The 22,973-nt window shown below is 42.0% G+C and overlaps 2 protein-coding genes and 1 pseudogene across 2 annotated transcripts; 1 reads left to right on the top strand and 2 right to left on the bottom strand.

Moving 5' to 3' along the window:
• Positions 1-1,380: 1,380 nt before the first annotated feature.
• Positions 1,381-11,041, bottom strand: LOC147358813 (olfactory receptor 5B3-like; annotated as a pseudogene).
• Positions 11,042-13,515: 2,474 nt separating this feature from the next.
• On the top strand, positions 13,516-14,463 carry LOC147358814 (olfactory receptor 1S1-like). Its single transcript, XM_086338227.1, has one exon. It carries the CDS (start codon positions 13,516-13,518, stop codon positions 14,461-14,463), a length of 948 nt encoding a protein of 315 aa, XP_086194353.1.
• Positions 14,464-21,550: 7,087 nt separating this feature from the next.
• Positions 21,551-22,498, bottom strand: LOC147358815 (olfactory receptor 5B3-like). Its single transcript, XM_086342147.1, has one exon. It carries the CDS (start codon positions 22,493-22,495, stop codon positions 21,551-21,553), a length of 945 nt encoding a protein of 314 aa, XP_086198273.1. The 5' UTR covers positions 22,496-22,498.
• Between the last annotated feature and the right edge of the window lie 475 nt (positions 22,499-22,973).

A 22,973-nucleotide genomic window follows, 5' to 3' on the forward strand; every position in this document is an offset into this window, starting at 1 on the left:
GGAACACAAACACAGCTGTCTATAACACCACGAGGGGTGGGGAATGGGTTTCTAAGAGCTGAAATCAAGCAAAATTTATCATCGAAATCTTCCTCTGAAGGTTGCAAGTCTTCAGAGTCCAGAGTTCCCAAATGTTTACATTAGACAGATTCTGCCTGTGCAGTTGTTATTTAGATAAGCACCCATATCCCCGGTCTTTCTGCATTCTCTTCCTGCATTTTCCCAGAATCCTATCCTCTCTAACTCCTTCCTATAATAATACATGGGATTTCCTTAGGGTTTAGGATACAAAGAGATAATTCAGGATAACCTCTCAAATTAAAATTCTTAATAGTCATTCTACATAGTCATTTTTCTTGCCATATAAATTAGTATTCACAGATTCCAGTAATTAAGCCTTGGATCTTTAGGCAGGCTATTTTCAGCCTGCCACAATATTACATAGAAGCATTTGGTTCTATTTTTGATAATTTTATGTAATCTAAAATAGTTCTTAAATTAAAGGACCATTTAAAATAATAATTAGAAATGGTTCCAAGATGAGAAACATGCTGACAGATATGTCATGTTTATATTTATATGAACATTCAGAATAATTTCAGTCAATTATAACTTATATGCAGTGATTTTCTAATTAAAAATGTTTTTATTTTTTCTCTCCATTCTTATTGGACTCTGGCTCTTCTATTCTTTTGGAAAATTTAATGTGAACGTGTTGATTGTATAAAATGACTCAGTCAACTCATAAAAATTAAGTTAATGTGCTATACTTATGAATCTACACATAAAAGTGCTGGTGAAAAAGGCAATACTTTTATTTAAAATTTGTCATTTTATTTTCAATTTTAGGACACATAACATTTATAAGTGCTATAACACTTATGAAATTCAACAAAAAATAAGTAGCATTAAAGTTAAATTGATGTTTTAATACTGCAATTAATTACTTGAATTATTTAAAGAAACCAGACACATTCCATCATATATGGCAAATTTCACATGCCCATATGCATGCATCCATGTGAGACACATACATGGACCTCGGTTCACGGGCTCACCTGTGCCTCTGTTCCACACGTATCTTTAGAGTGGCGTGTGGTAGAGGACATGCATATAGAATGAGTTATTTAGTCAAAAATCTCCTTGACAAAGCTTTTGACAAGTGGGACACAGATATGTTGTGCTTCATCTTAGCCATTTGCATTCAGGTTTTATTATTCTGGACATAAATTTTCCTTGAGAAGGATATCCCTTCAGGAATTTAATTCAGTGTGGCCTTTAAATGTGATTGCGTACATGGAGAAGACCTGAGAAAAATAAAACAAGGTTGACATGAATCCTATGACATAAAAAATCACAAACCTAGAGACAGTTTTGCCTCTAAAGAACCTTCTTGAAGGCACTCTTGACTTCCTTGTTCCTCAGGCTAGAGACCACAGAATTGATCTTGGGGATGACCCTACTGTAGAACACAGATGCCATTTGTCAGTGTCCATCGAATGGCTGGAGCTGGGCTCTAAGTACATGAAAATGAATGCCCCATAGAAGATGGAGACTGCAGTGAGGTGGGAGGCACAGGTGGATAAAGCCTTCTGGTACCTTGCAGAGGAGTGCATCTTTAGGATGGTGATAAATATGAATATGTAGGCTATGAAGATAACCAAGAGAACAAAAAAGATGTTGAAGCTGGCTACATAAACAGGAACCCTCTCCCTTACATGCCTGTCAGAACAAGACAGAGCCATGATGGCTGGAATAGCCCAGAAAGTGATGGACCACATTGGGTCTACAGATAGAGAGACAGAATGTATTCCCAACATGGATGGAGGCTTTCAGGAAGCCACAAACATAGCCCATGATCAGACGTGCACACACACGTGGTGTCATGGTGGTGGTATAATTTAGGGGCTTACACACTGCTGTGTAGTGAACACAGGCTACTGGGGTAAAAAAGTAATTCACCAGAGTGGCAAAGGCTGCAAAAAAGAACATCTGAGCAGCACAAGCATTATAGGAGATGACCTTGTAAACTGCAAAGAGGGCTTCCTTGATGGCTCAGACAGTAAAGAATCTGCCTGCAATGCAGGAGACCTGGGTCAAAACCTGGACTAGAAAGATCCTCTGGAGAAGGGAATGGTGACCCACTCCAGTATTCTTGCCTGGAGACTCCCATGGACAGAGGAGCCTGGCGGGCGACAGTCCCTGTGGTTGCAGAGCTGGACATGAGGACACATTGGGTCACTTCCATCCTGTTGTCCATTGATGTTCTTTGGGAATTGTGAGATGTCCTGTAGCAAGTGAAAGTAAGGACAAGAGTGTTAAGTGGAATAAAAATGCAGTGAAACTGAAATGTTTATATAAGTTCAGCTCAGTTCAGTCGCTCAGTCATGTATGACTCTTTGCAACCCCATGGACTGCAGCACGCCAGGCCTTCCTGTCCATCACCAACTCCCAGAGTTTACTCAAACTCATGTCCATTGAGTCAGTGATGCCATCCAGCCATCTCATCCTCTGTCATATATACCACATGCTTATTTCATTATAGCTAATACATATTTCATGCAGATGACACCACTCTTATGGCAGAAAGTGAAGAGGAACTAAAAAGCCTCTTGATGAAAGTGAAAGTGGAGAGTGAAAAAGTTGGGTTAAAGCTCAACATTCAGAAAACTAAGATCATGGCATCTGGTCCCATCACTTCATGGCAAGTAGATGGGGAAACAGTGGAAATAGTGTCAGACTTTATTTTTGGGGGCTCCAAAATCACTGCAGATGGTGACTGCAGCCATGAAATTCAAAGACGCTTACTCCTTGGAAGGAAAGTTATGACCAACCTAGATAGCATATTGAAAAGCAGAGATATTACTTTGCCAACAAAGGTCTGTCTAGTCAGGCTATGGTTTTTCCAGTGATCATGTACGGATGTGAGAGTTGGACTGTGAAGAAAGCTGAGCACCAAAGAATTGATGCTTTTGAACTGTGGTGTTGGAGAAAACTCTTGCAAGTCTCTTGGACTGCAAGGAGATCCAACTAGTCCATCCTAAAGGAGACCAGTCCTGGGTGTTCATTGCAAGGACTGATGCTGAAGCTGAAACTCCAATACTTTGGCCACCTCATGCGAAGGGTTGACTCATCGGAAAAGGCTCTGATGCTGAGAGGGATTAGGGGGAAGGAGCAGAAGGGGAAGACAGAGGATGAGATGGCTGGATGGCATTATCGACTCGATGAACATGAGTTTGGGTGAACTCTGGGAGTTAGTGATGGACAGGGAGGCCTGGTATCCTGCAATTCATGGGATCGCAAAGAGTTAGACACGACTGAGTGACTGAACTGAACTGAATACATATTTCAAGGTTGTTGATATCAAATTACAAAATTTAATACATTAATTATCTAGATTTAAAAAATTATTAAATTGTAAACTTTCCCAAACCAACAGAGACCCTATCTCTCTAGTTTTAAAATTTTGTATATTTGCAAACTGAGATTTGGAAATTTTAATGATTTGTCCAAGATAACATATCTGGGATACTCTGTCTCTGCTAATTCAGTTTGTTCTATCTTAGTAAAAGCTTACACTATTACATTACTCAACTGCCACAATAGCTCTAGACACTTTGCATATATATCCATTCATGATTCATCTCAGCAATTTCTAGAGGTTGGTTAGTTTTTATTTTCATTTAAATAGTGAGGAACAAGATGGTGAGTAATTTATTCATATTTTGTTGTTGTCATTGTTGTTCAATTTTGCTAAGTTGTGTCCAACTCCTTGTGACCCCATGGACCACAGCATGCCAGGCTCCCCTGTCCTTCACTATCTCCTGGAATTTGTTCAGATTCATGCCCATTGAATCTGTGATATTATATAACATTCTCATCCTTTCCCACCCCCTTTTCCTTTTGCCTTCAATCTTTCCCAGAGTTAGTCTTTTCCAGTTAGTCAAATCTTCACACCAGGTAGTCAAAGTATTGGAGCTTCAACTTCAGCATCAGCCCTTCCAATGAATATTCGGGGTTGATTTCCTTTAGGACTGACTGATTTGATTCATATTTATGTAAGTATTGATGGCAAGCCAAGTTTCTGGTCCAAATAGAGTGATTGCTAAGCAAAATGGTCTTAATTGAATTTAAATCAAGTTGTTGTTCAGTCGTGTCCGACTCTTTGCAACCCCATGGACCACAGCTCACCCGGTTTCCCTGCCCTTCATCATCTTTCTGAGTTCACTCAGACTCATGTCCGTCAACTCGGTGATGTCATCCAACCATCTCATCCTCTGTCGTCCCCTTCTCCTCCTGCCTTCTGTCTTTCCCAGCGTCAAGGTCCTTTCCAATGAGTCAGCTCTTCACATCAGGTGGCCAAAGTATTAACTGTAAATAAGTAAATTTAACTGTAATTAAATTGAATTTAAATCAAATTAAATTTAACTTAGTTTAAAATTGCTCATTCGTTCCATTGGTTCAAATCCTGTGTTTGGAGTTCCCCAGTGTAGTTACTGAGACTTATATACATAGTGTAAGTGGTGGGACAACCCGAGCAGTAGGGACTTATACAGCTAGTGATTCTGTAGGGAAAGCATAACATCACATGTAGAGCTTGGACTCTGGGATGAGGTGCAGATCAGCCCTACTGTTTGCTGTCCAGAAATCATGAATCCTAACATAAGTCCCCTGAACCTAAAGTTTTCCATTTACAAAATAAAAATAGTAATGAGATCTAACTCAAGATGTTATCGAATAATTAAATGAGATATTGCGTTAAAAACCAATGAGTAAGCCTGTTATCATGGCCTGCTTAGTGTCAGCTATAATATTGTTAGGAGAGAATGATGGTTTCTGCATTGATTTGGCAGGGTGGGTGCAATATGTGGTGCTTTATGTGTGAGCTGTGAAATCTTGAAGCTTCTTCTTCAATTTGCCTTTTGTCGCACCATAAAGTCACTGTAAGTTTCACTCTGTTCCTGCTCCACTCATACAATTGCTTGGTTTGGTACTTTCATGTGGCTAGTTTTCTTAAAAAAAAAATATTTCTTGAAATACATATTTTAACTTGTGTTTAAAGAGTCTCCTTTTGCTGCTGCTGCTGCTGCTAAGTCGCTTCAGTTGTGTCTGACTCTGTGCAACCCCAGAGACAGCAGCCCACCAGGCTCCCCTGTCCCTGGGATTCTCCAGGCAAGAACACTGGAGTGGGTTGCCATTTCCTCCTCCAATGCAGGAAAGTGAAATCGATCAGTCGTGTCTGACTCTTAGTGACCTTATGGACTGCAGCCTACCAGGCTCCTCTGTCCATGGGATTTTCCAGGCAAGAGTACTGGAGTGGGTTGCCATTGCGTTCTCTGCTCCTTTCCTTAAACTCATTCTTTATTCAGTACAATAATCCCATATTTGCACCACAGATGGAAGGTGAATAATTATTTGTGGCTTGCCTTTACCCTGCAGGTCTGTTTTAGCGGCAAACCCCAAGTTGTTAAATATTTTATGTGAATCTGTTCTTGTGTAGGAACAATATTTTAATTCCTTTTATTTGAATCAGAACCCTCTGGACAGACAGCCATCCGATGCTGTCTCCTATTCTCTATCAGTTTCCACCTAAACCTTTGGCAACTGCACTTTACAAGCCTAGCCTGTGAAGGCTTTATGCTTGCCAAACTTAACGTACACATCATGTTATTATGTACTATGTTCTGAAACAAATGCTAAGAGCGTAAGACATAAAAGTGTGTTTGTGTGCAAGGTAGGTAGCATTCTTATTCTTATTTTACTGTTGGAGAATTGAGGATTTCTGAAGGAATGTGGTGCTCTACAAGTACACAGCTGATATGAGGATGATTCAAGATTTAAACCCATTTAAAACCTAATCAAAAGCCTATACTTTTATCCACATCACTGCCAACATGGATAGCTATGCTAGAAATATTAAAAATAAAATTCTGGGAAAATATTAAAATGAAATTTGGATCTTACTAACTTGCTTTGGTCTCTTCTGTAATTTAAAGAAGGGTCATATAACTCTCCTTTTTTTTTTCTTTGCCTCTAATAAAAGACTCACATATAGTGAACAAGATGAAATTAGTACCTAATCAGAGCATCACCTAGACTATTTTTTTCAATAATGTTTTTAGAGGAACATCATGATAATGTTTCTAAGTATCACCTAACTTCCTACTGATATTTAATATTTAATATGCTGCTTCTTAAAAGAAAACTCCTCCGTGTTTAAAATTTTTTTTGAAATATCTGTTAACGTATCTGTGCTTAGTAAATCACTGGGTGTAGCTGCCACACTGCTTTTGCATGAATTACGGTTTTCCCTGAAAGTGTGTAATGCAGTAAAGAATCTGCCTGACAGTGCAGGAGATATGAGTTCAATCCCTGGGTTGGGAAGGTTCCCCGGAGAAGGGAATGGCAGCCCACTCCAGTATTCTTGCCTGGAAAATCCCATGGACAGAGGAGCCTGGTGGGCTACAGTCTGTGAGGTTGCAAAGAATTGGATGCAATTAGTTACTAAACAATAGCAATTGAGTATAGAAGCTTATTTGGCTGCTTAAGCAGCAGCCAATCCTGAAGAGTTGTTTGGAATAAATAATTCAGCCATGGAATAATGCATAAATACTGTTCGAGAAGCTCTCTCAAGTGCTGTTCAAAGATTTCAAGGTCTCTAAGTCAGGGAATAATAGTGGAAACTATGTTAATATGGGTTCAAGTTCAGATTTCTCCATGCATTCTTTATGTGCTCTTGGAGAAATCATTTACCTCTTTATTTGTAAAATAAATGTAATAGAATTACTTTCCCCCCCAAATCCACAGAATTGTGTTTATAAACAGCAAATAAAGAAATGTCTATAAAATAACTTGAGAGGAGGGTTTATAGTTTTAATATAATTAAATTATACAAAATATAAGTAAAGCTTATTATATTTACTCAATGTCATTTTTACCTTGGAGTATTTCCTCGGCTATGGCTGCAGAGTCATAGGAAATCCTAACAGCCAGAAGAGGACCTGTAGGTACAAACAACTATTGACATTTAGATGAACACAGAGTGATCACAGAGCCTAGGACCACAGTCTGGTCCCTCTAAAGGGAGGCCATCAAGAGTCGTGTTGGATTTCAGAAGCTAGTGCATGGGAACCAGGAGTGACTTACAGAGACGTGATGCCCGCAAGGGCTGTCTCCATGAGAACGTCCACAGTATTTCTTCCTACTTTTCTAGGAAGAAGTAATTAGACTATCTGTGGGGACCACATTGGATATTTTGAGTGTGTACATGTTTTTTTTGTTACTTTATATTATTTTCATTTTTAATTGGCACATAATTTTCAAACAGTAAGATGCATACTTTTTACTGTATAACTCTAAGAATCTGATCAAATGCAGAGTCAGGTAACCACTACCACAGTCACCCACTGTAAATTTCCCTGAGTTTCTTTGCAGTTAACCCAGTCACCAACCCATTGCCCCTCGTAGCCCATAATTTTTCCATATAATTTTGCCTTTGCGAATGTGTCCTTAACTAGAATCATGGAATAGGCAGTCCTTGTGATGTCTTCTGCTTAGAATAATTCAGTTTGAGGTGCACCTATATTGTTACTTGGTATCTATAGTAGAATATTTAAATTGCAGAGTACCATTCTGTAACGTACATTTTATGCAGTGGTTTTCTCGTCGTTGCTGTGGTTGTTGTTCCTTTCCTCATGTGAGGACCTTTGTGCTGTTTCTGATGCTTGGTGATTATAAAGAAAGCTGACCTAAAGATGGGCTAAATTTTTGTATGTGTGAACAAAGGCTTTGTTTTGGTGAATTCCCTCACTCATGGCTCACACTGTGGCGGAGCTAGGGGAAAGTTCTGGGTTCCCCAGGAAACCATCTAGACCTGCCACAGGATGAGCCCTGAGCGAGGGCATCTACTGAGTGATGGTGGAGGGAGGGAGACCATTGGTGGAGGGAGGGAGTGCCAGCTACAGACAGGAGGACAGCAGTATTTTCTGATGACATTTTTGAGTTAATTTTGCAGGAGATCAAGACTTGCCACTGCCCTGGGAGGGTCTCAACAAGGATGATATTCACCCTCAAGAGGGTAAAAGTCCTTCGGGGGTGAAAACATCAGACATTTTCATTGTTTGTGCCTTTCCAAACCTCAACCCTGTCTGACAAAATCTTATGTCATCGTGTTTGATTTCATGGGAGATTGTGAGAAGTGAGACTAAAGGATCTATAAAGGCTCCTTAAGGACGTGCCTGGGCAACAATGGGTAAAAGAACGAGAAGCCTTGCTCTAGACTAAATGGGCTTGAGCTTCCCTTCTCAGAGTATGTTCATTGTTTGGCAAAAATTATACCAGAGAGCTAGAGATAATGAGAGGATGTGAATAGATATGAGTAGCACAAGAGATGGATGGTCTTGGACACAAGGCTTATATTGCCTTCGTCTTTCTTGGCATAGTTCCCCTGTGGAACTCTGCCATCTTTTTCCAAGCTCTCTCACTGGCTGACACCCACATTAAGCCTATATGCTTATGCAGAGCTTCCCTCAGCTTCTGGACTCCAATAGCCTTCTCGTGGAATTTGATTCCTGACTTCCTGTGTGGCCACCAGGGGGACAGGTGAGGCAACTTGCAAGTTCGAGATTGTCAGGTCCCCATGGGATGGACGTTGGCTGATGGGAAGCAAGAGACGAAAAGGAACAGGGCACATAAGTATCCATTTCCTCTCTCCCTGGACTGATCCCAGCTAGGATTTCTCCTTCCAAGGAGTATGTTGATTGAATATATCTAAGGAGACCACTCTCCTGGTGAACAATCACCCTCGCAACAGTGTCTTTCATTGCACTGTGTTGCATCTAGCCTAGCCTCTGCATCCTCTACTGTCCTCCTCCTTAAACCCCTGGGATTTCATCTGCCCAATAAAATATCAGGATTTAAATTCTTCCTTCAGGCTTTAGAAATGAGAAGACCTGTGATGAGATAGAAGTTATCATAGTCCCTCTGGGCTGCTATAACAAAATAAATTGGGTGGCTTATAAACAACAGAAATTTATTGCTTACAGTCCTGGAGGCTAGAAGTCCAAGACCAAGACTCTAGCAATTCAGTGTCTGGTGAGAGTCTGCCTCCTGGTTTATGGACTGCCATTTTTTGATTATATCATCACAAAGTGGAAGGGCAAAGGGAGCTTTTTCAGACCTCATTTATAAGGATGCTAATCCCATTCCTGAGGGCTCTGTCCCCATGACCTAAATCAACTTCCAAGACTATACCTCCTAATGCCATCAGCTGGGGTCATGTTTCAGCATATTAATTTTCAGATCAGATCAGATCAGTCGCTCAGTCGTGTCCGACTCTTTGCGACCCCATGAATTACAGCACACCAGGCCTCCCTGTCCATCACCAACTCCCGGAGTTCACTCAGACTCATGTCCATCGAGTCAGTGATGCCATCCAGCCATCTCATCCTCTGTCGTCCCCTTCTCCTCTTGCCCCCAATCCCTCCCAGCATCAGAGTCTTTTCCAATGAGTCAACTCTTTGCATGAGGTGGCCAAAGTACTGGAGTTTCAGCTTTAGCATCATTCCTTCCAAAGAAATCCCAGGGCTGATCTCCTTTAGAATGAACTGGTTGGATCTCCTTGCAGTCCAAGGGACTCTCAAGAGTCTTCTCCAACACCACAGTTCAAAAGCATCAATTCTTCGGTGCTCAGCCTTCTTCACAGTCCAACTCTCACATTCATACATGACCACTGGAAAAACCATAGCCTTGACTAGATGGACCTTTGTTGGCAAAGTAATGTCTCTACTTTTGAATATGCTATCTAGGTTGGTCATAACTTTCCTTCCAAGGAGTAAGCGTCTTTTAATTTCATGGCTGCAGTCACCATCTGCAGTGATTTTGGAGCCCAGAAAAATAAAGTCTGACACTGTTTCCACTGTTTCCCCATCTATTTCCCATGAAGTGATGGGACCGGATGCCATGATCTTTGTTTTCTGAATGTTGAGCTTTAAGTCAACTCTTTCACTCTCCACTTTCACCTTCATCAAGAGGCTTTTTAGTTCCTCTTCACTTTCTGCCATAAGGGTGGTGTCATCTGCATATCTGAGGTTATTGATATTTCTCCCGGCAATCTTGATTCCAGCTTGTGTTTCTTCCAGTCCAGCGTTTCTCATGATGTACTCTGCATATAAGTTAAATAAACAGGGTGACAATATACAGCCTTGACGTACTCCTTTTCCTATTTGGAACCAGTATGTCGTTCCATGTCCAAGGGGACACAAATATTCAGACCATAGCAGTAGTAGGAGAAGGAACTCAAAAATATGCCTCATGGTCAAGTTATAGAAATAAGGATTCTGGCTCCACACACATTTTTTTCCTAGTCATGACCAGGCAGATAGAATAATTTGCCTTTTTTTCTCCATTACTCAGTTATTTTAAATATTAGTCACAAATATCTATACAGTTAGTCCATAGGTTACACTGATTTCTGTTGAGGAGGAGATGACTGTTCTTGGTTTGGGTGAGAAGTAACCAAACTAGATTATGAAGCACGTGCAGTGATTAGAAGTAGTTGTCTTTCTAGCTATATGAGCTCCCCTGGTGGCTCAGATGGTAAAGAATCTGCCTGCAATGCAGGACACCCAGGTTCAATCCCTGGGTCAGGAAGATGTCCTGGAGAAGGGAATGGTAGTTCCCTACTCACGTACTCCAGTATTCTTGCCTGGAGAATTCCATGGATGGAGTAGCCTGGTGGGCTACAGTCCATGGGGTTGCAAAAAGTCGGACACAACTGAGCAATTTTCACTTTCACTGTATATGCAGCCTTCCGTTTTCCTGTCTATTTCAGGTCTATCTTTCCAGCCTTCCCAGTGTATCTGTGAACAACCGAATATCATTGCAATATGTTTCCTTTCAACATTAAAAACCCAGAGTTTATTTCTTTAGTTTGCAACTACGAGCCCCAAGGGCCAAATCACTGGGTCCCTAGATTCCCTTCCAACACTGACATTCATTCAAGTGGGAAGGAGACTGTAGCCTACCTGCTTCCACGAGACATGGCGTCTCTTTGGAGTCATAATCCCTAGTGCAGGAATTACAGTTGGCTCTTGAGGTGTTTACTGTTTTCCCTCTACTTGGCACTAGTGAGAAAGCAGAGAAGGAACTCTCAAAATTCTTACCATCTATCTCACTAGGAACATAAGACATGCAGCAAACAATTCACTTGCTACCAAAGGTAATAAGCGACTAAGTTACAAACCTGGAATCACAGGTGGGAAGAGGCATCTGAAGGCAAACAAACAAAAAAACCGAGCAGCCCGTCTATTCCCTGTATACCTCACTGAGCCTGGGGTGTGAAAACAACCATCTGTCCTGAGGAAAGCCTTCAGGGACACTGTCCCCAGGGATTTACAAGTAGCTGACTGTCCCATGTGAGCCCGGCACCGTGACTTTATCAGTTCTGTGCTTGGGGAAAGAGCCTGGTTCTGAGAAGTACATGAGACCTGCTCTCTGTCTCCCCACTGCAGCCCTGTCATCAACAAGCTATGCTGCTGGGTCTAGAGCCCAGCGACTTCCTGAGGTCCTAGCGTCTTTCAGAGGTGAGCCCGTTTAGACTGTAGCACCTCGGCTCTCAGCTAGTTAGGCAGGGGCCCCAGGGACTCGGGCGAGTTTTGCAGGACTTCTGGTGGCAGGACAGGAAAGGCAGGAAGGTGAGACTGTCACTCAAAATACACACTTGCTCATGCTAGTCGATCCCGAACCAGTCCAGGGCTTAACCCTCACAGGACCCTCGAAGGCTGCTCCGTGTCTGGCCCTGAGGTTAGATGTCTGGTCTGTGTCTGGCCTGCTTGTTTCTTTGTCTCTCTTTATTTTTGCCTTGGCACCTCCACTCTAAGCTTCTCTCTCTGTCTCTCTCTGAGTCTGTAAGCCATGCTTCATGGGGGCAAAGAGACCCCAGACCTCCTACTCCAGTCTTCACTGCCTTCAGTTTTCCAGAATCCTGGGGTTGAGAATTGATTTTCTTCTGACTCCTTCATGGAAAGAAAACCTACATGAAGACTTGGCTCTCTCTTTAATCTTTGAGGGATGAAGATTTTGGAGATAATAGAAGAGAGAGAAAAAATGAGAGGGAGACAATACTATGAGAGCAGAGGATGAGACCCGAACCTCTTGGCTCTCAAGCCAGTGTTCTTCCCAAGGAAAACCATACTCAGTCCAATACCCCTGCCCCGGGTAACACCTTGGGAGGTTCTCATCATTTTCTGATCACTTTTACTATTTAAAAATAAGTTTTACCTTAGAACTAAAGGCTCACTTCCAGGTGGCCGAAAGCCTGGCCCAATTAGAAACTTCAGTTTCACATCCTTCGCAGTCTGTGTCCTCCCTTCTGAGCTGAGTCTGCTCTGCAGTGTGGGGGTGTATCGAGCTGAGTCTGCTCTGCAGTGTGGGGGTGTATCGCAGGGAGCCGCAAGGAGAAGGCTGGCAGTGGAAAGGGACATCTTCTGTCTGCTGCCATGGGATACTAGGGGGCAGTGAGTTGCAGGTGGCAGGACTGCTCCACCGTAAGAACACTTGGGATTCTTCAGAGGCCTTTCAGGGACTGGTCCATGAAGCATTTCCTTGACAAAGGCGATGAGCTTTCTCCCTGATCTCTCTATGACTGCCCGTTTCCTAAGACAGCCCCTCCCTGATCCCTTATTCTATAACTTCCTCTTCCCCAAAAGGCTTCTTCCTGGTTGGAGTCCCAACAAGGAAGCTTGAGCTCAACGACCTCCTGCAGCCACCACTTGGCCTGTGGGCAACTCGAGCTGTGTCCCCTGTGAGGATGCAGGACGGTCCTGCCGTATCAGTAGTGAGCTGATGCACTGTGCCTCCCATCTTCCGACAGAGAGGAAAACACAAGACTTTAGGCTCTTACGTGTCCCCTAAACTTTCTCCATTCACCTAACATCTAACCATAAATGAAGTAATTGTCTGGTCTCCCTTTCTTGTACACCTTCTCCGAGAACAGTTCTTTTGGGATTGTCCCTTGAATTTGAGTGGGAAGAAGAACCCACATATAGTGTATTCTCACGAGCACACCTAACACTCAGTTGGCTACTCCCAAACTCTTCACTTTAATGACTCTTCAAAAGGATGCAGGTGAGTGGTGGGGAAGGTCTTGGGACCGGTTAGTTCATTTTTAAGTAATTCCTTCAGAGCTATCTCACATCTTTAGAGAATGGAACATACCTCATATATTGTCCTCAGTTCAGGGCTTGTCACTAATTTGGAGCCAACTGTAAAAATCACATTCAGAACCATGTTAGAGCTTAAAACATACTCATCGAGAAGTATCTATCATGTCCCTGTCTTTTCTTTCTAAGGCATTTCCTGAGTCTCTGCACAGCTGAAATAGTTCCCTTATTAAGTAACCTTTTTCCACCCTTCATTCCCCTTCAGGCTTCCCCGTGACCCCAGTTGAATAGTACCACATTGGGTTTCCTTGTGGGGGTGAAGACTTTGCGGTCCTTTCTCCAGATCAGCAGAAATATGCATCTAGGAAACCAAACGAGCGTCTCCGAATTCCTCCTCCTGGGACTCTCCACCCAACCTGAGCAGCAGGAGCTCCTCTTTGCGCTTTTCCTGGCTATGTACCTGGCCACCGTGGTGGGGAACGGGCTCATCATTCTGGCCATCGGCTTGGACTCTTACCTTCACACCCCCATGTACCTCTTCCTCGCCAACCTAGCCTTTGCTGATATTTCCTCCATTTCCACCTCAGTCCCCAAAATGCTGATGAATATTCAGACCAAGAGTCCATCCATCTCCTATGAGAGCTGCGTCACACAGATGTATTTTTCTATTGTCTTTGTTGTCATTGACAACTTCCTCTTGGGGGTCATGGCCTGTGACCGCTTTGTGGCTATCTGCCACCCTCTGAACTACACGGCCATCATGGGACCCAGGCTCTGCCTTTGGCTGACCGCCATCCCCTGGGTCCTCAGTAATGCTGTCGCCCTGACACACACCCTTCTGCTCCTTCGACTGGTCTTCTGTGATGGCAATGCTCTCCCGCACTTCTTCTGTGACCTGGCCCCGCTGCTCAGGCTGTCCTGCTCAGACACGACGGCCAATGAGCTCGTGCTCTTTGTCGTGGGCTCGTGGGTCGTCACCCTGCCCTTCGCCCTCACCCTCATCTCCTATGTCTGCGTCGTCAGGGCTGTCCTGAGACTCTCACCCACAGAGGGGCAGTGGAAAGCCTTCTCCACCTGTGGCTCTCACCTGACAGTCGTGTTCCTCTTCTACGGGACCATCGCAGGGGTCTACTTCTTCCCTTCATCCTCTGACCCTGACAACAGAGACAAGATTGGGGCGGTGCTGTTCACTGTGGTGATCCCCATGATGAACCCCTTCATCTACAGCCTGAGGAACAAGGACATGAAAGGGGCCCTGAGGAGACTCCTCCATGGGAGAAGGGCTCTCTCTGTGATGCCCTGAGCATCTGAATTCCTTTGTCCCCATTGCAGAATGGATGATTCTGCTCAGAGTTCATGGCATAGATGCGATGGTTTAACTTTTAGTGGACTTTCAGAAATCTGCTTCCTATTCCAGTCACTGCGGGGCTGGGGCTTTTCCACACAGCACTGGTCTTGGAAACAAAGTGCCTGATGCCCATGGTGACTCACAACAGTAACATACATACTGATTATAATCTATGCAACTAGAGAATTCTGTGAAAATTGTTCATGACTTAGACAGTAAGACGTGCATGTAGTACCTATAGTTTAGCTAGTGCATTTTTGAGGACAGTTGTTACCAATTCCTTCAAACTACATTACTAAAAAGCAGGTGTAAAATCCACCTGCTTTTCTATAGGTTACCAAACATCCTCTTAACATCCTTCCTCGAGTACCTCAATATCCACCTTATCCCATAGCTCCAACAGGAACTGTCACTTGACCTCTGCTTTCTTTATTCCACGTGGATCAACATGAGACCTAGATTTTTCCTCAAGGGGCTTCGGATCTGGCCCAAGTCTGCTGCTAACTCTGTGTGACGAGACATATTACTAACCTGCAATGTAACTGCTGCTGCTGCTAAGTCGCTTCAGTCGTGTCCAACTCTGTGTGACCCCATAGACGGCAGCCCACCAGGCTCCCCCGTCCCTGGGATTCTCCGGGCAAGAACACTGGAGTGGGTTGCCATTTCCTTCTCCAGTGCATGAAAGTGAAAAGTGAAAGTGAAAGTGAATTAACTCAGTTGTGTCCGACTCTTAGCCCACCAGGCTCCTCCATCCATGGGATTTTCCAGGCAAGAGTACTGGAGTTGCCATGTAACAAGGGATCTAATAACAGCAAATAAGGTTTTATAATGGTGTGCATCATTAAAATCCACTTATGTAAAACAGAATATGCAGAAGGAGATGCTTGGGAGGAGTCAGCAAAATATTAACAGTGGCCATGGCAGGTTATGTTTTCCAAGAATGGACGCAGCAACATTTCCGTCCCACATGCTTTTGAAGGACTTGCCACTTCCTCATCAAGAGGTGGAGTCTGAGGCCCTTCCCCTGAACCTGGAGGACTGTGGGGGTGGCTTTGACCAACAGAGGATCCCAGAGTGGTGCTGCATGATCCCTGAGGCTCTTAGAAAACCCTGTACACTTTCCTGTAGCACTGTCTCAAGAATGCACTCTGGGGCCTGAATTAGCATGGAAGTAGTCCCTCTACTCTGAGGTCGCCCTGCTGGAGAGACCACAGAGAGTCAGAGAGAGACGCACAAGGTATCCCGGGTGTTTCAGCCAACAAGCCTCTGAGTCTCCTGCCAGGCACCCGCCACAGGAGGGAGTGAGACTGTGGCTGATATCCTAGCCTCAACACTGATGGCAAAAATGTCACGTTTCACAGCTCTAAGTGAAAATTGCCTGGTTGTCTTCAGTCAATTCCTAGAACTCTGAGACACAACAATCAAATGACTACTATTATTTTAAGCCCCTTACATTTGGGGTTTGTTATACAGCAGCATGTAACCAAAATGGTGGTTTTGTTTCATGGGTAAAGTGATTAATACTATATCTATTAATACTATGATATTAATAATATCATTTTAACATTTTACAGTGACTATCACTCTAGGAAGAAATAGAGCACTTTTTAAATTTAATTTTAAGGAATAAAGGCTGTCTTGCGTACTAAACCATCATGCCAGAATCTTCTAGGTTGCATAAACATCAGTTAGGCAGAGATATAAGTTTCTCTCTTTATTGTGATTCCATTAAGCCCATATTTGATGGAATAAGAACAGTGATGATCAGATCTTGCTCATTTGGTTTGAATTGTGCCTCATCCCTGTGGACCTGTCCTGGACCTCTGTTACTTCTGTCTTATAGATCCTACAGAAGGTGTATTCATTCTAAGATATCGCTCCATCTGCAGTGAGTAATGGGGAAGTTGGCTGGTTAGAAATAGATTTAAGTGCAGGTTGGGAGTTTTTTGAGAAATTAAATTAAGATCAAGTTTAGGACACAAAAGACAACTAATTAAGAAGATAAGGAATCACAAACTTTTATGAAAACCTTGACAATTTTTACAGAAGAAAGACATAAATCTGTACTTAAATTCTTATATTTCCCTGAATCATTCCTCTGTCATTTTCAGGGAACATCTATTATAAACCTTCTATTCACCAGGCTCTAAGTCTGGCCCTGGGACTAAAAGAATGAATAATTCACAGTCTCTGTCTTTAATGCACTCACAAACTAAATAGAGAAACTGAAAAAAAAATTAAGGATTTTTAAGACTTGAGAAGCAAAGATGGCATTTAATCAATAATTCATCTCATTAGATTTAGAAAACATAAATATTTTGTGCAAGAGACAGACAACCAAATTTTATAACATTCTTGTTCTTTTGTGTTCACTATCCCTGAGAAAACCAAATTTAATCTTTCTGAATAAATTAATAGAAAACCTTGCCATCTAAGTGTAAGTAACACAATTGCAAGAGAAATATCTGGGGGAAAAAAATCGATACATTGAGTAGAAATGATTTGTAAAACTTAATGCATAAAGTGTCAGGAAATATTTGTTATTTCTTCACCAAACAAATGTTTTTTGAGTACATAGTGAGTCAAAGGGAAATGGCAGCAGCGTTGCTTTCCTGGCTGTTGCTTCGTTGTACATGAGCTAGATGATGGGCTCACAGTGCTGGCTTTCATACGCAGGGACAGGAAGGCCTGTGACAGGAAAAGTGAGGTCAGGCGACAGACAGTGTCACAGGTGGAAACAGCTATTTTAAGTAAGGAAGTTCAGGGGTTGAGGAAGGCTTGTTTCAGGTATTTGAGCTGAGAATTGAATAAAATTAGGGAGTGGCCATGACAAGATCTGGAAAAACACATTCCAAGAAAAGGGAAGAGCAGATCCTTTAATAAATAAATAAAGATCCTGATATGAGACCACGTCTGATATATTGAAGGGATTGTGAGTGCGTAGGACTAGGGGGAAGGGGAGGTAAGTATAGTCCTGGAGGCAGTTGGTGCCCAACCTGGTTGAATTTTGGAGGTCATGACAAAGAGTCTGAATTTTATTCAGATACCTCAAGCACTTAAAGCCATGAGATGAGATGAAACTACCCAAGGAGTGGCCTCAGAGGGAGAGTAGGGCCTATGACTAAGTCCTGGATGCCTCTGATATTCAGAAATAAGGAGCCAGCAAAGGAGGCTGAGGACAGCAGCCCAGGAGGCAGGAGACAGAACAGAGTCGGGAAGATGGAGGAAGGAAGTGAGAGCTCTTCCAAAGAAAGGGGGGATCAACTGTTTCAAATACCACAGGGGCCACTATCACTCCCGAAACCACACATCCTCATCTGCCCTCTTCAGTCCATGCTGCCCTCATCCTTAGCCATCTCCCCACCACATCTACATCCTCAGGGTTGAATTCAGATTGGGAATGCCCCCTTCAGAACATATTTCTCAGAAGATGGAAACATCTCAGATTTCTCATTTGCCTCTGTCTTCCTTCCATGGCTTATGTCTCTCTCTGTAGTCTCTTTTTAACAGACGAATTTAGATGACTCAGAACGACAAATCCCATTTAAAACTGGCCTATGGCTCTAGGCAATACCCTTGGTGACCATTTTTAACCAGCCAAGAATACTCAGGAACATCCTCTGCTTTCTTTGACAATAAAAGTATTAGTACACTGCAATAAGTATGGTTTCTCTCAGAGAAAATTAACACTATTTACATTTCAAAAGCAATCCATTTGATTTACCACATTAATAAGCAAAAAATTAAACTGTTTGATCATTCTAGTGGATGCAGAAATTGATTTTGGACAAAACCTAGTATTCATCCCTGATTTCAGGGGGAAAAAAACAACAACTCTTAACGAACTAAGAATCAGAAGGAACTCCCTTAACCTGGTAAAAAGTCATCTGTGCATAATGAAAGCCGAGAGACTGAAGATTTCCCTAAGGTCAAGAACAGGAAAGGGATTTTCATTCTCATCACTTCTCTTCGATACTTTATTAGAAGTGAATAAGTCAGCCAGAGAAAGACAAATATTATCTGATCTCACTTATAAGTAGAATCTAAAAAACTCAAACTCACGGAAATAGATATTTGTGGCTTCCAGAGGCAAGGGATAGAGGGTGGGGGCACTGGAGGTGAGGATGAAGGGTGGGGGAACTGGGGTGGGGGTGGTCAAAAGGCACAGGCTTCCAGTTGTAAGACAAATAAGTCCTGGGATGTAATGCGCAACATGTTGACTACAGTTAGCGATACTGTTCTGTATATTTGAAAGTTGCTAGTAGACTACATCTTACACATTCTCATCACAAGGAAAAACTTTTGTAACTATGTCAGGTGATGGATGTTAAGTAATTGTAGCAATCATTTCACTATATACACACATATCAAATCATTTTGTACACTTTAAATTGTTGTCATGTGTCAGTTACATCTCGATAAAACTATAAAAATTAAGTAAATAAATAAAAATATTAACTAAGACATGTAAGACAAAATAATATCCCAGAGGCTCAGAAAGAAGTACCCAAGGAGAACTCATGGTAGCAAACTTGGATTAAGTTCAGTTCAGTCACTGAGTCATTTATGACTCTTTCGACCCCCATGGACTACAGCATGTGAGGCTTCCCTGTCCATCACCAACTCCTGGAGCTTGCTCAAACTCATGTCCATCGAGTCTGTGATGCCATCCAATCATCTCATCCTCTGTCATCCCCTTCTCCTCCTTCTTTCATTCTTTCCCAGCATCAGGGTCTTTTCCAAGGAGTCAATTCTTCACATCAGGTGGGCAAATTTGGAATAAAAAACAAATAAACCTGGTATTGATGGTTCAAGCCAGTACAATAAGGCAAGAAAAAGAAAACAAAGGCTGATTTGTGAATCCCAATCTCTTGGCCACCAGTGTGATTTTTCTCAACATTTTTTCTTAGACACATCCAAGCAACACTTTTCTAAAATTTTTATGTCCTCAAAATGAAAGTTTCTAGAGTTCAAAAGATACTATCCATTTAATCTAGGAGCTTCATTTTCTCACATACAACTACGAATATGTGAGTTGCATGTGCTGCACACGTTACAAAGTGCCAGCACATCAGGGCTGCAAAATACGTGGTGTTGACGGCTTCCTGTCTCTACAGATTGAACTTTTATCTTTTCTTTACTACGTAAAAGGAAAAAGAAAAATGGAATAGCAGTAAATGTCAGATTGAGTGATTATATAGGTTAGGTAGGAGATCATAGCAAGAGATTGTGTTTATGACAATGAAGCACTCAGGCATGGAGCCCCACTCTAACATGTCCTTGCCAACCTTGGGACAATCACTCAACTACTGTTTACAGGTAGATGAGGCACTCAAGTCCCAGGTGCCTCATCTGCCTGTAAACAGGGATAATAGTAGAACATGCCTCACAGAGTTCTGGAGAGTGTCAAATGAGATAAGTCCTATAGCAAATACCAAGCATGAGCTTCCATGGTGGCTCAGTGGTAAAGAATCTGCCTGTGAGTGCAGGAGATGTGGGTTCAATCCCTGGGTCAGGAGGACCCCTTGGAGAAGAAAGTGGCAACCCACTCTAGTATTCTTGCCTGGAAAGCCCCATAGACAGAGGAACCTGGGGGCTAAACAGTCCCTGGGGAGCAAAAGGTCAGACGTGACCTAGCGACCAAACAGCAACAACGAGAAACGGCAAATGTCACAATTCCTGGAAGGCAAAGACTGCCTAACGAATACGCTGTCTATCTAAATCTATCCATCTATCTGCCTGTGTCTCTACCTAATCCTCATCATCATTAATATTATTCTTATTATTCAAAATCCACAGACACATGGCAAAACCAATACAATATTGTAAAGTTAAAAAATAAAATAAAATTTAAAAAAATCCACAGACACAATAAGAAAAATGATGACAACATAAATGATAAACTTTGGAAAATTTCTTTGGATCAAGACAGTAGTTGTATCTGTAGATAGATGTTTGGTTTTCCAGATATTTTTGCTTCATGTGTCAAATATTTGTTGTGACAGGCAATGCCAATTTATTACAAAATTTGAAGTCATTATCAAGTGATTTTAGGGTGCCTTCTCTCTCTTGAGGTTTATAGAGTTTTTATGGCTTACTTCCACCAACACAACTTGAAATTTAATGAATTGTTAATGCTAAACAAAATGACTTTTAATTTAAGATTCAAAGTTTTATTTCCAGTTACATTACTAGATTAAGCTAGAGCTCACAGGGAGCTTCCGTTCAAGTTGAGGGATATAGATGAACAGGTGAACAAATAAAAAAACTGAGTGTTGATGGCAACTATGAAGAATGAAGCAGGCTGAGGAAGAAGCCTTGGAGTGAGGCGACTATTTTATAAAGTAGTCCAGGGAAGGCCTACATGACTTCCCTAAACAGATACCATCTAACACGCGATCTGAAATGACTTGAGAAGTATTCCAGGCAGAGAAAAGGGCAAATACAAAGCTTCTGAGCCAGGGGCATGCATGGCACTGTCAAGGAAAGCAAGAAATCAGTGTGAGTAAAGGGGGTGAGTGGGTAGGAGGGTGATAAGACAAGGTAACAGCTCAACTTAGGTATTATGGTGAAATCAGCCACTTCAAAGCATTTCTGAAAAAAAGAAAAGATGGAAGAAAATAGCCTTAATAATATCACTGCACTATTTTTTAACATAATGTAGAGAGATGGTAGTCTTAAAATTAATGTAAAAAAAGTCTTAATATTCTTTCCAATTTTAGTCTAACGTGACTATTTATCTTTTGGAAATTGTCATTTCTCTTACCAAAACCCTCAGTAACAACTCAAACTTTAACTTCTAAGATGATATTATTTAATCTTATTAAAATGTGTCAAAACCCACATTTACTTCATTAAAATATTTTATTCAAAATGATTATCATATTTCTGCATTTTGAACGCTTGGACCTGTTCCAAAACTAAAGAAATAAACAAAATTTGACAAAATTTTATGTTCAAGTCCCTACATGGCTGTGAACATTGAGTTATGACATAGAGTAGGTCTAAGAGAGATGAAATAACTTCTGTGCATTTCACACCATTAAAAGGTTAAACCTAGAGAACACTTTGCCTTCTCAATAACCTTCTTGAAAGCATTCTTGACTTCTCTGTTCCTTAGGCTGTAGACCACAGGGTTCAGCATGGGGATGAGTATTGTATAGAACACAGATGCAATTTTGTCTCTGTCCATGGAGTGGCTGGAGCTGGGCTGTAAGTACATGAAGATGACGGTCCCATAAAATATGGAGACTGCAACAAGGTGGGAAGCACAGGTGGATAAAGCCTTCTGGTATCCTTCACCTGACTGCAACTTCAAAATGGTGATAAATATGAGCAAGTAGGAAATCAGAATAACAAGAAGTGCGAAAAAGATATTAAAGCTCGAAATAAGAAAAAGAATCAGCTCATTAATGCCTTTATCTGAACAAGTCAGGGACATGACTGCTGGAATATCACAGAAAAAGTGATGGATGACATTGGACGTACAAAAAGAGAGACAGAATGTGTCCCCAGCATCGAGAGCAGCAGTCAGAAGACCAAAGATATGAGAGCCTATGGCCAGACGTGCACACACACTTGTGGTCATGGTGGTGGTATAATGCAGGGGTTTGCACACTGCTGCGTAGCGGTCATAAGCCATTGAGGCCAACAGGTAATTTTCTACAGTGGCAAAGGCTACAAAAAAGAACATCTGAGCAGCACATGCATGGTAGGACATGGTCTTGTCTCCTATAAGGAGCCCAGCCATCACCTTTGGGGTGATGGTGGTGGAGTAACAAAAGTCCACCAGAGACAGGTTACTGAGGAAAAAGTACATAGGGATGTGGAGACGAGAGTCGAGCAGGATCAACGTGGTCATCCCCAGGTTCCCAATCAGAGTGAGGAGGTAAACGAAGGTGAAGGCTATGAAGAGAGGGACCTGCAGCTGCGGGTCATCTGTGAGTCCGAGCAGGATGAAATCAGCTCTCTCTGTATTGTTTTCCATGAATGTGATTTGAGAGTCACAAGATGCTCTGTGGCAAAGAGAAATAATGGGACACATGGATGAACAAATAGCAGTTGCACAGAAGCTGAAATGCACAGTATTATTTTATTAGAACAATCAGTTTTTCATCAGTATTTACCATTTTTGTAACATGGGCATGACAGCGCAGTGTAGTGATATCTTATTTGTACAGTAGCAGACATTTGAAGAGGAAGGGTCTTTATGGATCGCCTTCTCAAGTTCTTGTTTTTGTATGTGAGTAAACTGGGTTGCAGCTAGAACTAAAGTTTTCTAAGTTCATATGCCGACAGTGAATCCATCTCCTAAATCAGTTATTTTGAGTCTTCTAATAGTTTACACTTCTCTAGTGCTCACTTATTTGATGCTTAATGTGTACATATTCATTTAATTCTCTTATCAGTTCTATGATTGATTATTTATTTTTCTCATTGGTGCATGTGGCAAGTTGACAACAAAG

The sequence above is a fragment of the Bos grunniens genome, chromosome 15 (genome assembly GCF_055505025.1).
Source record: "Bos grunniens cultivar Pamir isolate PY7600 chromosome 15, Bosgru_T2T1.0, whole genome shotgun sequence".
Taxonomy (NCBI): domain Eukaryota; kingdom Metazoa; phylum Chordata; class Mammalia; order Artiodactyla; family Bovidae; genus Bos; species Bos grunniens.

Bases quoted from the DNA above. Each gene is read 5' to 3' on its own strand.
- LOC147358814 (XM_086338227.1), top strand. From the start codon at position 13,516: ATGCATCTAGGAAACCAAACGAGCGTCTCCGAATTCCTCCTCCTGGGA.
- LOC147358815 (XM_086342147.1), bottom strand. From the start codon at position 22,495: ATGGAAAACAATACAGAGAGAGCTGATTTCATCCTGCTCGGACTCACA.